This window comes from Lagenorhynchus albirostris, chromosome 19, assembly GCF_949774975.1.
Source record: "Lagenorhynchus albirostris chromosome 19, mLagAlb1.1, whole genome shotgun sequence".
Lineage (NCBI taxonomy): Eukaryota > Metazoa > Chordata > Mammalia > Artiodactyla > Delphinidae > Lagenorhynchus > Lagenorhynchus albirostris.
Window position 1 is genome coordinate 7,825,932 of NC_083113.1, and position 15,066 is coordinate 7,840,997.

General features: G+C 55.7%; 1 protein-coding gene and 1 long non-coding RNA gene across 5 annotated transcripts; one reads left to right on the plus strand and one right to left on the minus strand.

Annotated features, from left to right (window-relative positions):
• Window positions 1-5,898: 5,898 nt before the first annotated feature.
• Window positions 5,899-6,540, plus strand: LOC132509473 (uncharacterized). Its single transcript, XR_009537019.1, has 2 exons — window positions 5,899-6,036; window positions 6,310-6,540. It is a non-coding gene; the product is annotated as an uncharacterized LOC132509473 (long non-coding RNA).
• Window positions 6,541-8,475: 1,935 nt separating this feature from the next.
• NR1H2 (nuclear receptor subfamily 1 group H member 2) lies at window positions 8,476-14,658 on the minus strand. Of its 4 annotated transcripts, none has more exons than XM_060130556.1 (10): window positions 14,512-14,657; window positions 14,253-14,386; window positions 13,701-13,762; window positions 13,498-13,617; window positions 12,889-13,170; window positions 12,547-12,806; window positions 12,154-12,333; window positions 11,393-11,492; window positions 9,111-9,319; window positions 8,476-8,794 (listed from the first exon to the last, which is right to left on the minus strand). In XM_060130556.1, exons 3-10 carry the CDS (start codon window positions 13,741-13,743, stop codon window positions 8,648-8,650), a joined length of 1,341 nt encoding a protein of 446 aa, XP_059986539.1. In that variant the 5' UTR covers window positions 13,744-13,762; window positions 14,253-14,386; window positions 14,512-14,657; the 3' UTR covers window positions 8,476-8,647. The 4 variants fall into 4 exon arrangements, with proteins under 4 accessions (XP_059986539.1, XP_059986538.1, XP_059986537.1 ...); XM_060130555.1 differs by having other exon boundaries at window positions 12,889-13,179; XM_060130554.1 differs by having other exon boundaries at window positions 12,889-13,369.
• Between the last annotated feature and the right edge of the window lie 408 nt (window positions 14,659-15,066).

Sequence of the window (15,066 nt, forward strand, 5' to 3'; positions counted from 1 at the left end):
AATCTTCAAAAGCTGTCAAAGTCACGAAGGGGGGAAAAAGGGCCAGGAAACTGTTTTAGATTAAAGGAGAGACTACATAGTCATGACAACTAAATGCAAGGTCAGATCTTGGATTAAAAAAACAAAAATAGCTCTGAAGGCTATCACTGGAACAACTAGGCAAATTGAATAAGGATTGCCTATGAGATTACAGTATGCCTCATGGTAAATGGCCTGATTATAATTATCCTATAGTATCATGATGACTACAACTTGCAAATAGTTCAGCCAAAAAAATAGTGTACGTGTGTCAAGATAAAGCGATTGAGGCAGCACACTCACAACTGGCAAATGCAGGCAAAGGGTTCATGGGTGTTAATTGTTCTTGTCTTGGGACTTCTCTGCAGGCTTGGAATTTTTCAAAATTAAGTTGGAGGGAGGGCTTCCCTGGTGGCGCAGTGGTTGAGAATCTGCCTGCTAATGCAGGGGACACAGGTTCGAGCCCTGGTCTGGGAAGATCCCACATGCTGTGGAGCAACTAGGCCCGTGAGCCACAACTACTGAGCCTGCGCGTCTGGAGCCTGTGCTCCACAACAAGAGAGGCCGCGATAGTGAGAGGCCCGCGCACCGCCATGAAGAGTGGCCCCCGCTCGCCACAACTAGAGAAAGCCCTCGCACAGAAACAAAGACCCAACACAGCCATAAATAAATAAATAAAATTAAAAAAAAAAAAAAAAGTTGGAGGGAGACACATAAAATAAAAATAACATTTTCACAAGGTGGGTGGGAGAAGATATCTAAAGATGTTGGCTTTTCATGCAGAGTTCTGGCAGGATGGGTAATAAACTGGCAACACTGGTTCCCTGGGGTGAGAAGACAGTTTGACCAAGAGCTAATTCATATACCATATGATTCACGCATTTCGAGTGTATAGTTTAATGGTTTTTAGTATATTCAGACTTGTGCAACCACGACCACAGTCCATTTTAGAACGCGTTCAACACCCCACAAAGAGACCCTCTGGAGTCAGCCCATCCCCCTCCTCCCCCTCCCCCAAAGCACCACTGATCCACTTTGTCTAGATGGATTTGCCTATCCTGGGCATTTCCTAGAAGTGCAGTCTTGTGTCTGGCTTCTTTCCCTGTGGATGATGTTGTCAAGGCCCACCCACGTAGCACGGATCAGTGCTTCGTTCCTTTTAATGCCTGAATATTTCGCCACCGCGTCGCTATCTCACATTGTGTTCATCCACGAGGGTTGTTTGCACCTTTGGGCTCTTGTGAACAGTGCTGCTATGACCGTGCAAACGCGGGTTTTGTATGAGAAAGAATCTGAACCAGCTCTCCTTTTGCGCCCTCTGAAGTAACTGTGAGAGAAGCAGAGAGTCAGGACCTGGGGGAGAAACCCGGGTGAAGCAGAGGAAGCTGAGGGGTTTCCAGGAGCCTGGAGGAGTGGCCAGACCTGGCCTGGCAGAGGGAGGTAGAAGGGGGCCAAATGGCAGCCCTGGGTCACTGGGCTGTGGCCAGGGGGTACGATGGGAGGGCAGCTGTCACCGGAGCAAAATCTAGGGTCCTGGACTAGTTCCCTATCCCAGGCACTGCCCTTAGCTCAGTCAGGTGAGGCAGCATTAGAAGGAAGGAGGCCCCTGGGTGTCCCCCCTCAGGGGCCCCGGCGCAGAGCTGGAGTTTGGCAAACGCTGTGAGCTTCTTCCTTTCTCGACACTTCAGTAGCAAATACTGAACAGCGAGCGAATCCAGCAGTAACACACTACGATGAGTGTCTGCTTCGGGTCAGACACCAGCTTCTCTGTGACTCACTCCCTCGAGGTTGTCATCCCATCCCACCCAACCTCACGGCTTTAAATGCCACCTCTACGCTTTTGTGTCTCCGGCCCAGATTTCAGCCCGGCCTCCAGACTGACAGATCCAACTGCCCACTGTAAGCAGGTCCCTTCAGGCACCCCAGACTCCAAAGCCGGGCTCCTGATCTCCCCACAACCGTGCTCCCCGCACCACACCATCTCCCCCGATTCGGTAAGCGGCAGCTCCCATCAAGCCACCAGCCTTGGAGTCACCCCAACTTCTCTCTTCCCCTCAGACCACACGCTCACTCCATCTGCAAATCCCGTCAGCTCTGCCTTCCAACGGACGGGAGTCCCACCGCTTCTCGGCCTCCCAGTCTGGTCCCTCTGGCTCCCTAAAATGGTTGGCCGCTTTATTTTGTGCATTGCTGCTTGTCTGGCTCCCCCTGCTGGAAAATGAGCTCCTAGCGGGCAGGGAGGCAGTTTCCTTCACTGCAGTATCACAGGTGTCAATAACAGCGTTTGGACCATAGAGGGCGCTCAAGAAATATCTGTTGGGACTTCCTCGGCGGTCCAGCGGTTAAGACTCTGCACTTCCAACGCAGTGGGCACGGGTTCCATCACTGGTCAGGGAACTAAGATCCCACATTCCCTACCACAAGGCCAAAAAAAAAAGGGTGCTTCCTGCCATCAGCAACCTCAGACCTCCCCTATCCCCCAGACTACTGCAACAGCCCTGATTCCTGACCTCTCCCAGCCGAACCAGCTTATAAAGCCTCCTCCCCCACACCTGGGGAATTTGTCTTCAGGGCTCCCATTCCCCTGTGAAAGAATTAAAAAATTAAAATAAAACGACTATGATAAAAAAAAAGAAATATCTGTTGAATGAATGAACAGCCTCTTCCCCCACCCCACCTCCATCTCCGTCCTTGCACCCTGCCCCCTCAGTGTTCTCCACTCAGGAGCCAAAGGGATCCCATACAAGTGTGTCAGATCATCCATTCCCTGCTCTGCTCGGATGCTGCCGCTGGCTCTCATCTCATGCACAGTTAAAAGCAAAGCCCTCATCTTGGCCCACAAGACCCTGCACAACTGCACCCCACCCTTCATGGACACCACCTCTGCCCTCTTTCCCTTGCTCACTCCAGCCACTTGCCTCCTCTCTGTTCCTTAAACACTCCAGGCTTGGTCCTATCCCAGGACCTTTGCACAAGCTGTTCCCGTTGCTCTGCAAATGCTCTTTCCCAGATCTTCCCATGGCTCCCTCCTCCCTTCCTTCAGGTATTCATTTGCTCAAATGTCCCCTACTCAGTGAGGCCTGTTTAAAAATACAGCCCCCTGCCCCATGCTGATACTCTCCAACCCCTTCCCTTGCTTTACTTTTCTTGCTGGCCTTTGTCGCTGTCTGGTGCACTGTAGCAGGTCTTAAGAGTTCTCAAAGTGTGGTGCCCTGGACCTGCAGCATGAGCTTCTGGTGGGAACTTGTCTGAATGCTGATTGTCAGGCCCCATTCCAGGCCTACTGAACCAGGGCCTCTGGGGGTGGGGCCCAGCAATCTGTATATCGAGCCCTCCAGGGACTCCGATGCTGCTCAAGTCTGAGCACCACGGCTTATTTATTTTGTTTATTATCTGTTCCCCACGAGGAGAATGGAAACGCTGTGAGAGCAGGGATTTCATCTTTGTTTCCTGCTATATCTCATGTCCCCAGGAGAGTGCCTGGGACTGAGTACGTGCCCAATAAACATTTTCCGAATGCAGAAGGAAGGAAGGAAGGAACTCACAGAATTTTCACCAAAACTTCTGAGGGTGGTGCTGCTATTAACCCTCCAACACAATGACTGGAACTGAGGCCCAGAGAGGTGAAGCCATCTGCCCAAGGCGGCACAGTTAGCTCAGAGGGGCAGAGCCAGGGTTCAAACCCTGGCCTGAGCCCCACCAGAAACCAGCGCTCCAGACTGCGGCCTCCAGGTGTGCCAGGAGAGGTATGGGGGTGAACTGCCCTCTGCCCAGGTGGGGAGACAGAATGAGGACAGGCTCATCAGTTTGCTCACCCCCGTATCCGGCTCACACACATCTGCTGAGGGATTGATTAAATAATGACAGATGGACCTATTCACTCTTGCCCCCCAGAAAACTACACACTTTTCACTCTTTGGTCTTGTCCTGCCTCTGGGCCTCTCTGAATCCCGCTGCCCTTGTCACAGGCTGGGGACCATGTGGGCTTGTCTGACTCCCTCAACAGACAGAGAACCTTTGAGACTAGGGCAGGGCTGATGATTCTCTGGGTCCCCAGCATCACCCAGCACGGTGTCTGGAACACAGGCCACTTCAAGTTGTGTCAGTTTAGACTCCTCTCCAGTGTCACCGACTCCACAAGTCTGCACTGAGCCCCGGCCTTCTTCTCTCGGCTCCCAAAGACCAGCACTACCTCTTTATAGCTCAGAGCGCTCTGGCTTGAGGTTTCCTGTCCTTCCCCCAGCCAAACTGAATTATCACTGGCTCCCCAGTGCCTAACAAAGGCCCTGCCACACGAGCAGCTGGCTGAAGGAATGAAGAGAGGGAATAGCATTGCAGGAGGAGGGAAGGGCATGGCAAAGGCCCTGAATGGGACAGGAACCTAAGGGGCCTGGGTGGGGAAGTGCAGGAAGTAGGGGGAGAAAAGGCAACAAGAGGTTCCTGGAGTGGGTGTGGCCATGAACCTGACACACTGACATCACCCTGCCCACTCACTCCACCTAAGCTCTGCCCTCAGGGTGGCACCCCCAAACTTGTTCCCCCTCAGCCTTCTCTCTCCAGCTTGCTGCTCAAACCGCAAACCGCAGTAATCTCGGGCTCCCCTTTCCTACCCTATCCCATCGTGCGGGCTCAAACCCCAAACACAACCTACGCCTGATGGATTCTCCCCACCTGCACTGCAGGCGGAGCCACCTACGGTCCCCTCCTGCCTCCTAACTGGCCTCCCTCCTTCCACTCTTGCTCCTGCTACAATCCTATCTTCAGTCAGCCGCCAGGGACTTTTTTTTAAAACGCAGGGGAGGGTCACGTTGCTGGGATGTTTAAAACCTCCCCCGGCTCCCTATCGAACCTAGAATAAAAGCTAACCGCACACCGAGATATACAAGGCCCTGCAGGATCTGGTTCTCTGTCCCGTCTCCAGCCTCACCTGTTCCCTCCAGCTACAAGCACTCCAAGTTCCTTCCTACTTCGAGGCTTTTCCCCTGGACGATCCCCCTGCCCGGATCATTCTTTACGTGGCTGACTTCTCTCTCAAATGTCACTTCCCCAGAGAGACGACTCCTGATCACTCTAGTTAAAGAAGCAGGCTACTCTGTTTTACTTCACTTGGGATAACGTATCACAGGCTTGAAAGCATTGCTTTATCGTTTATACTTATTATTTGTCTACTGTCTGTCTCCCCCTGAGACAGGGACCTTTTCTAACCTGTTCCGGTTGTAGCTCCTGCTTCTAGAACAGTGCCTGGCACAGAATACTCAATATTTAGTGAATAAAAGATGTCGCTATGCCCCCACGTGCACCATTCAGTCCCCAGTGCCTCCGGAACCGGTCTCCCCAAAGACCCTCCAGGGTGAGTCCACGGAGCCCAGCGCATTCGCCCCCGCATGCCGAAGGGGCGCCCCACCCTCTTCATCTTCCCGCGCGTCCCCGTGCTCGCGCCCACAACAGGCCCCTGCCCCTCTTCCGCGCGCCCCCAAGCCAAGGGGATTCCTCTCGCCGTCACGCCCCACGCGACCCCTCACAACCCTCTCTCAGACCCACGTGCCCAGCTCCTCAAGCCCCCTTCCCCGCCAGGCCGAACTTCCTGCAATTCCCCTTCTCCCGTAACTCACCCGCTTCAAACGGCGTTTCCCGCCACAGCCCACGCCGCCGTGACCCCTGACTCCGGCGCGCGCATGCCCAGAGTAGAGGCACGCCGAGCCGGGCCACGCCCCTACTGCACGAATAGGGGAAAGCCACGCCCTGTTTCCCCCACCTCTGGGGCACAGGCCACGCCCCCTCTTTCGGACACGGGCTGTGGTCTAGTCCCCTTGCTGACGAACCCTCGCCGAACCACGCCCCTTATGACGTATGCGGGTCAAAGCCACGCCCCTTCCATGCCGAAGCGTCGCCACCCAGTGTTATCGGAGCGCGCGCAGCGGTGTTGGGCCCTGGACGTCACCACGACTCCGCCAGTTCTAAGGTGGTAGGCGCGCCTCCTCTGCTTCCCCACCTGCCTCCTGGCCGAGGCCTTGCTCGGTAGGACTACCTGGGCACTCACTGTTCATTCTTCAGCTCGCGCAGCCAGACCTTTTCCCTCTCCGTAGAGGCTGGCCGGTTCGCGCTCAGATCCTGGCCTGGTCGGTTCTCCTGTCTCACAGCCACAGTTTCCCCATCTATAAACTGGACTCAGCGCAGGGCGGGCACACCTGTAAGGCGAGAGGCACACTGCTTGGGATGGGACCGTCTCTTGTAACTACTCTCACTTCCGCTGTTCCCTCTCCCCCTTCTAAAAAAAACAATGTTTTTCAGTACCCAACCCATCCCTCCAAGCAACACCCTCTTCACCCTCGACCAGGACTGTCCATCCAGCTCACCTCGGTGTCCCCTCAAGGCATGGAGCAAGAGAAGGAGACATTAGGAGAACTCCACTGCCCTTCCTTACTTTGAACTCATCTGGGCCTTTTGTGAGGCCTTGCCGGACTTCCTTTTCCAGCTCCCACATTGCCCCGTGCTGACCCCATTAAAGCCCCTATTCCCTTACCTTCTAGCAGTCCTTGCTCAGCCCCCCATTACCAGCCCTGACTGGTAGACAACTCCAAGGAGGGACTTGATCTTTTTATTTCTTGTTTTATTTTTTTAATTTAATTTTATTTTTGGCCGTGCTGCCCAGCTTGCGAGATCTTAGTTACCCGACTAGAAATCAAACACGGCTCCCGGAAATGAAAGCGCAGAGTCCTAACCACAGGACCGCCAGGAACTCCCTAATATATATTTTAGCGGTTACTTTCCATTTACAGTTATTACAAAATACTGGCTATATTCCCCGTGTTGTACAACACATCCTTGAGCCTATCTTACACCCGATAGTTTTCACCTCCCACTCTCCCACCCCTGTTGCCCCCCCCACCAGTAACCACTAGCTTATTCTCTTTATCTGTGAGTCTGCTTCTTTTTGTTACATTCACTACTTTGTTGTATCCAGATTCCACATATAAGTAATATACAGTATTTGTGTTTCTCTCATTTCACTTAGCATAATGCCCTCCAAGTCCACCCAGGTTGCGGCAAATAGCAAACTTTCATTCTTTTATGGCTGAGTAGTATCCCATTGTGTATATACACGCCACATCTTCTTTATCCATTCATCTGATGGACACTTAGGTTGCTTCCATATCTTGGTAATTTAAATCATACTGCTGTGAACACTGAGGTGCATGTATCTTTTCGAAGTAGTGTTTTTGTTCTTTTTGGATATATTACCCAGGACAGGGATTGCTGCATCCTGTGATGAGTACTAGTTTTAGTTTTGCTTTTGGTTTTGTTTTTGTTTGGCTGAGCCACGTGGCTTGTGGGATCTTAGTTCCCCGACCAGGGATTGAACCCGGGCCCTCAGAGTCCTAACCACTGGACCACCAGGGAATTCCCCTAGTTTTAGTTTTTTGAGAAACCTCCATACTGTTTCCCACGGTGGCTGCAAGGAGAGACTTCATCTTGGTCACTGATGTTTCCAGTGCCTGATATTGTATTTGGCTCATAGTAAATGCTCCATACATTTTAAATTTTATTTATTTATTTACTTTTAGCTGCATTGGGTGTTCGTTGCTGTATGCGGGCTTCCTCCATTTGCGGCCAGCAGTGGCTATTCTTCATTGCAGTGCGTGGGCTTCTCATTGTGGGGGCTTCTTTTGTTGTGGAGCACGGGCTCTAGGCGCATGGACTTCAGTAGTTGTGGCACGTGGGCTTCAGTAGTTGTGGTGTGTGGGCTGTAGAGCGCAGGCTCAGTAGTTGTGGCGCACGGGCTTAATTGTTCCGCGACATGTGGGATCTTCCCGGACCAGGGTTCGAACCCATGTCCCCTGCACTGGCAGGCGGATTCTTAACCACTGCGCCACCAGGGAAGTCCCAAAATGCTTCACACATTTTTGCTGAATGAATGACATCTGTGACCCCAGGATGGCCAGCACAGTGCCTGGCCCACAAGAGACTTCAGCCAATACTTGACTGAATGAAAGCCCCTTCTCCTCATCCACTTAAACCCTCCTTGTCCTTCAGGAGCGGGCTCCGACCACCGGGAGGTGACCGTGAGGTTGTCAGGGGCCTCTCCTAGGCACCCATAGCGCCTAGTCACATCACCCTGAACCCTTCCCAGCTCAGCACCAGGTCCATGGGGGTTGGTGTCCATGAAGACCCTGGCAGCCCCTCCCCACCTCAGACTCACTCTGGCTCAGGGCAGGTTTCTATTCATACTTTATTTTCCTGTTTTTGTTTTTTTAGTTTTTATTAAATAAAAGGAGCAGAGGGAGGGGGGCCTGTGTCTCTCGGGCTCTGCGGGAGCCACAGGCCCTCCCCTGCCTCCCAAGGTGCACTGCGTGGTAGGCTTGAGGTGTAAGCTGGGCAGGGAGGGCAGCTGGGAGTGCTGGGAGAGGTCGGGATCCGTGACCCATCTACCCCTCCCAGGAAGACTCAGTGGGCGGGGAGAGAGGCTCCTGGACCCCGACTGGGGCTCATCCTGAGGGTTGACGGCTGGCGGGGCCAGGGCCTGAGCTCCAAGCCACAGGGCGGGACCCCAGGCCCAGCCCGGCCCCTCCCCACCGCAGTGTTCATTCACTGGAGGGTGCAGGGTGGTGGGGCAGGGTGGCCGGGCCCCTCATTCGTGGACGTCCCAGATCTCGGAGAGCAAAGGTGGCAGCTTCTTGTCCTGGAGCCGCAGGGCGAAGACCTGCTCCGAGTGCACGGAGCTGAGCGTGCGCAGGCTCACGAGCTTCATCAGCATGCGGGGGAAACGCAGCTGGTCCTGCGGGGGGACGGGAGGGCGTGGGCGCGGGTCAGCCCCTCAGCCCACCAGGAGGGCCCCTCCGTGGGTCGAGCCAGGAGAGACAGCGTGGCGCCCCGTGCGTGGACTAGGCCTGGCTCCTTGTGGAGGGGACAGGGGCTTGAGGACACACTCTCGCTGAGAGGATGCTGACCAGGGCTCAGAGTGCTGTCAGGGGCGCCGGGGGCGGCGACAGAGCTGGGCTGGGACTAGGCAGCCGGCCCCTGGCCCCAGGCTGACCCCACACGGGTCTGGACTTCCTGTCCCTCCCCAAGCCGGAGGGGCTAGGCTCTGGCACCTGTGGCCTCTTGATGCGGGTGTAGGACAGCAGCGCGTCCACGTAGGGCTGCTGCAGCGCCTCGACTCGGCTCGGCTCCTGCACGTTGGGCCGGTCGGCCGAGAAGATGTTGATGGCGATGAGGAGGGCGTACTCAGCGTCGTCCAGGCCCAGGCGCCTCATGGCCCGCGAGAACTCGAAGATGGGGTTGATGAATTCCACCTGCAGGCCTGCGGAGGTGGGAGGCCCGGCCCGATGAACCCCCCTGACCCTGAAACCGGCCCCCATGCCTGGCCCCTGGCGCTGCCTGCCTTCAGCAGGGTGAGCGAAACAGCAGCAGGTAGAGAGTGCTGGTCACCCTGTAATCCCACTGCCTGTCAGGGTGCCTGGCACATAGTAGGTGTGCCATACCTCTCGCCCGAATGAAGGAACGAGTAATGAGCGTGAACACTTAACTCAGGATTTTCTACCACCCCATCACCCCCTTCACTTCCTTCCTGCCTTCCCGGTTCCTCTCCTTGGGAAAACGAAAGAAGTTTAATCCTAGGTCACATTATGTCACCCCCGGCGGTGGCTTCCCCTGCTCAGAGTGAAGCCCAAACTCATTCCCAGGCGGGACTCATTCATTCATCAAACTTGATTGAGCACCTACTGCATGCCAGGCCCCAGGGGAGAGATGTTTATAAGACAAAGCCCCCTGCTCCCGTGGAACTTACCTTTGGGGCTCGAGGGGACAGACAGTAGACGAATATGTAAGGAAATTATCCACCCTGTGAGATGATTCTGAGTTCTATGAATCAAGGTAACACAGGGAAGGGTAATCGGGGCCCACGAGAATCGTGTCAACATCTTAGACAAGATGGTCACCGTAGGGTGACATTGCACGAAGGCCTCCCTCGATGCAGGGTGTCTGACCCCAAGGAGAGGAGGGAGCAAGTTACCAGGATGTGTGAGTGTTCCAGGTAGGGCACCACCCGTCTTTTTTGCCTGGAACTAGACTTCCTGGGCCCTGAGACTTTTAGTATTAAAGCTGGGAAGGTCCCAAGCAAACTGGGATGAGTTGGTCACCCTAGTTCTGGACAGAGGGACCAGCAAGTACAAAAGCCCTGAGGCGGGAGCACATTTGGTGGGTTCCAGTAAGAGGGAGGCCAGTGTGGCTGCAGGAGAGTGAGTGAGAGGAGAGGGTGGGAGATGAGGGCTGAGAGGGACGAGGCCACACCCTGCAGGGCCGGTGGGCCAGGTGAGGACTTTGGCTTTTCTCCCAGTGAGATGGGAGCCATGGACAATTCTGAGCACAGGAGGGACATGAGCTAACTTGGCTGTTAATTGGATTCTTCTGACGACTGTGTGAACAAACACACTGGGTTGGGGTGGAGGTAGAAGCCCAGTGAGGGGCCCCTGCAATGTTCCAGGGAGAACCAACTGAGGCCCAGACTGCAGTAATGGCAGAGGATGCGGGGGACGTGATGTGAACCAACCTCCTCTCCAGCCCCATCTCCCTGTGCTCCAAGCCTCCTTGTGGTTCCTTAAAACCACCCAGCTCTTCTCTACCTCAGGACCTTTGCACATGCTGACCTCCCTGCCAGAAACACTCCCCCACAACCCAGTGCTCCCCTGCCAAGCTTATACTCAAAGGGTTACTGGGACTGTCCTGGGTGTTGGAAGGGCCAGGTGTTAAAGGGAAGATGAGGTTAGGAGCAGATGTCCAGGAGTACAGAGAGGTGCCCCAGGGAGAAAGAATGGGACAGAACAAGACTTACTGAGAAAGCCCAGAGGCCGAGGGAGCGAGGCCTTTGCACGTGCATTCCCTGGTGGCTAATGCTACTCCTCACCTCCCTTTTAGGTGATCTTTCTCACTCCTCTAGCCTCAGTTCAACTACGCTTCCTCCAGAAGGCCATTGACTAGGTTACATCCCCAAGGAAGTGCTTTTGGAGGGCAGGGACCAGGGCTGCCCTGTACGGTTGGGGAGATTGTGCATTTCCTGATGGACTGAGATCCAGCCTCCCTCGTGTGAGACCAGGCTTGAGGAGAAGAGAGTATCTTCTCTTAATTCTTACCAAGGTGTCCTATGTGACAGCAGAGACCCCTCTGTTTCATCCTGCGCTATGTCCCACTGTGCAGAGCTGGTGCTCAATAAACGTGCTCTTGTCTCACTACAAGGTGGGCTCAACCCTCACCCCACTTGGGAGATAAGGAAACAGAGGCTCAGACAGGGATGAGAGGGCCCCGCGTCTCCCAGCCAGCAGGGACCCAGCAGAGGCGCCACTTGTGCCCCCACCGCCCAGCCTGCACTTGGCCTTACCTGCGCGGTGGAAGTCATCCTTGCTGTAGGTGAAGTCTTTCAGGAACGTGATGCACTCGGTCTCGTGGTTGTAGCGTCTGGCTGTCTCCAGCAGCATGATCTGAGAGAGGTGGGGAGAGGGATGGGCAGGGGTTTGAGGAGCTCTGTGACCCTTTAGCCACTGTCCTTCCTCTCCTGGCCTGAATGGGGGCCCTGATCTTGCCGGATCATCCCTCACCTCCCCCCACCCCCGCCCCGCCGTTCTCACGGCCACACGGACTGCAGTCAGTGTGTTGGACACTCCGAGCTCTCTCCCTCCTCCAGGTTCAGCACCCCCAGCCTCCTCCACTCAGGACACTCTTCCCAGGTGGTTAGGAGGCATGGGGCAGAGCTCTTTGTTTTGTTTACTACCACGTACCCAGCACTTGGAATAGGGCGTGGCATACACTAGGCACTCAATGCTTATTCATTACCATTGCTTGATTCAAATGTCAACTCCCTAAATAAGCCTTTTCAGCACATTCCCTAAAGTGTGTCCCTCCAGCCCAATCCTCAATTATTCTCAGCCTCAGACCTGTTTCCGTTCTCTCCTTGCCTCGTGGGAGGCTCTGATGACTTGTTTAGTATTTTGATCTTCTCCTGTAGAATACCATCCCCACCAAGGCAAGGACCAGAGTCTGGCTTGTCACTATGCTCCCAGCATCTGTCCTGGGGCTTATCTCTTGGGTTCCTTAAGGGCAGGATGGAAGGGCCTCCCTGAGGCTGGGCGGGCCGGCCATTACCTCAATGGTAGATGCCTTCAGGAGGGCGATCTGGTCCTCGCGACCCAGCTGCAGGAAGCCAGGCACCTGCTTGGCGAAGTCCACGATCTCCTGGACTGAGATGATGGCCAACTCCGTGAAGTGGGCAAAACGCTGCTGGCGAGCATCACGGGACTGCGGGTCTGCGCCCAAGGGCCAGGGCTGGGGACGTGGGGGGCCAGGTTACTCTCAGGATTTCTCCCATAAGCCCAAGGCTATGGGGGCCCCTTGAGGCAAAGCCTACACCCTAGGAGGCCCCCGTCTCAAAGCTCGTGCCCTCTGGAGCCTCATTCTCTCCCTGTGCCCCAGACTGCGGCCCTCTGAGCTTGACCCTCCTGGGCCCATCGCCCCTCAAGGCTGTGGAAGGGGCTGTACCGTGACTTTAGGCTGGTCAGAGAAGGAGCGTTTATTGCACTGCAGCTGGGCCGCCACCAATTGCTGGATCATTAGTTCCTGAGCGGCTGTTAACTGGACACCCTCGCCTTCCCCGGAGCCCTGGCCACCCCCGTCGGACCCTCCAGGGGAGGCCCCAGGCCCAGAGGCTGAGCTGCTGCTGACTCCCAGCCCTGTGGGTGACGACTGCTGCTGCTGCTTCCGAATCTTCTTCTTCCGGATCTGTTCTTTGGAAAGGACGCCTGTTGGGGAGACACAGCCCTCAGTAGAGGTCCCAGGCCTGGGCAGGGGCCAGGCTGGCACTGCTCCCTCCCCGGCACTCACACTGCTCCCGCATCCCAGCCTCCTTGCACTTTCGCAGCCGGCATTGCTGGCACTTGCGCCGCATGAAGGCATCCATCTGGCAGGTTCCACCGCCCCGGCAGGCATAGCGCCCGGCCCCACCTCGGATCACACTTCGCCTGAAGAAGCCCTTGCAGCCTTCGCAGCTGAGCACATTGTAGTGGAAGCCAGAGGCCGTGTCCCCGCACACCTGGCACAGCTCGTCGCCCAGCATCTTTGGAGCCGGGCCCTTCTTTCGCTTGCGCTCCGGCTCCTCTGCTGTGTCTAGGATGACTGGCGTTGGTGGACAAGCCATGAGAGACAGAGCCACAGAGAAAAACGGCAGCCAGAGGGACAGGTCCATGAGAGATCGGAGGCAAAGAGTCAGAGTGTGGAGAGTGATCCAGGGAGATGGCAATTCACAGGGAAAGATGTGTATGTCAGTGAATCCCAAAGAATGGGTCAAAATAAGAGATGTCAAGGACTAACAGAAGAAAAAAATCAACAAGAAACTGGGGTTGCCCATCCCCATTTCTGATCTTTCTCCCTTTCTAGATCCCTCCCTAAGCCTCCATACCAACTCCCAGCCCATGTCCCTGGACCCCGTCTCACCCACGACGGAAGCTGAGTTGGCCCCATCAGTGCCTGGGACATCAGGATCCGCCCCTGGGCACGGCTCAGGGCCATCCTCCTTTCCATCAGGTGAAGAAGAGGGGGTGCTAGGGCCATTTCCTGGGAGAGGGAGGCAGAGTGAGTTTCTCCTGACAATAATCTGCTGGCAGGGGGATGGCTGGGTTGGGAAAGGGGTCACTCACCAGGCAAGGGGGTGTCCAGGGAACTCGTGGCGGGGGTGGACATGGTGGGGTCACGGAGCAGCCTGCAGAATACAGGGGGACTGAGAGCCTTGCGGGGCCAGGGAGGGTCAGGTTAGGCCAGCCACAGGTTTTCATGGGGCTACCTCTCTTTCCTCCATCTCTCAGACTCTTCCCCTACTGCATACACACCCCACCCCCAGTCCCTGCCAGTCTGCATACCCTCCCATCCAGTTCCAGTAGGGCCTGACCCCTTCTGCTCCAGGACAGCCTTGAGGTGGGTCTCAAGCCCCTCCTTCCTCTAGACTCTGACCCTCCTTTAGGCTCCCTCCACTCTAGATCCCGCCCACCGGCTTTTTCCAGATACTGTCCCTTCTGCTTCAAGTGCTCGGCCCTCACTTCCTCACCCCACTTCTGCCGAGGAAGCACCCCTACCTCTCATTCTGACCCCATCTCCTCCTATTATGCTCCGCCCACATATCGTTTCCTTCTAGGTCCTTCCCCATCCCTTCCAGGTCCCGCCCCACCTCCTCCCATCATACTCCGCCCCCACACCTCTCTCCAGGTCCCGCCCCTCTCCGAGCACCAGTGGGGGGCGGGGCTCATGGCTGCGCGCGAGGGTCTCGTGGGCGGCCTCTCGTGGGGTCCCCTACTCCCGTTGCCCTGGAAACAGCCGGGGGCTGCGCGAGCTACGGAGAGGAGACGGTGGAAGGAGAGAAGGGGGCTGAGCCAAGCAGCGCGGGGAACATCGGGAAGCCCCAGGCCCAGGGGTCCTCCCGCGTCTCCCCACACTCGAGTGCACCTGCTTGCGTACCCTGGGTCAGCTTCTCTTCCTCCTCCTCTGTATACACCGGCACGCCGACGCGACTCGGATCCCCTCAAAACTAACTTCGCCACTTCTTCCGGCAACCCCACCGTGCGTCACTTCCGGGAGTGGGCGGGGAGTCAGGGTGACGGAATTCCGGTCCCTCTAGGGCTAGCCTAATCAGCTGCCCCGCACGGAAGTCGTGTACCCACCGGAAGCTTACCTTTCCGGATAGTTCCACTGGGGGCTGGCAGAAGAGTTCCGGACCCATTCAATCAAGCGTTGGGCAAGAGGGCGGCATGGCAAGACCCAAAGCTTCCCGCCCCGCCCTGCGTGGCTTTAAACTCTGCCCTGTGCTTCTCTGGGCTTGCAAGCCAAAGATTTACTCTGCATCATCTCCACGACTACAGATCCTTTTCGCACACGGCTTATTAAAAGCATGTTTGTCCCTTCTGGGTTGTTATAAGTTTTCTGATTTTGGAGGTGCGCCGCTTATTGGTTTTAAATAAGTTAAATTACAAACCTAGACCTAGAAAAAACCTGGAAAAAATATATTTTAAAAAT

Excerpts from the sequence above, each read along its gene's own strand:
- NR1H2 (XM_060130554.1), bottom strand. The coding sequence starts at position 13,614 with ATGGCCCTAGCACCCCCTCTTCTTCACCTGATGGAAAGGAGGATGGCC. Across the intron at positions 12,807-12,888 it reads GGCTGGGATGCGGGAGCAGT|GCGTCCTTTCCAAAGAACAG; the intron begins GTGAGTGCCGGG and ends TCTCCCCAACAG. Across the intron at positions 8,795-9,110 it reads CCCGCATCAAGAGGCCACAG|GACCAGCTGCGTTTCCCCCG; the intron begins GTGCCAGAGCCT and ends GTCCCCCCGCAG.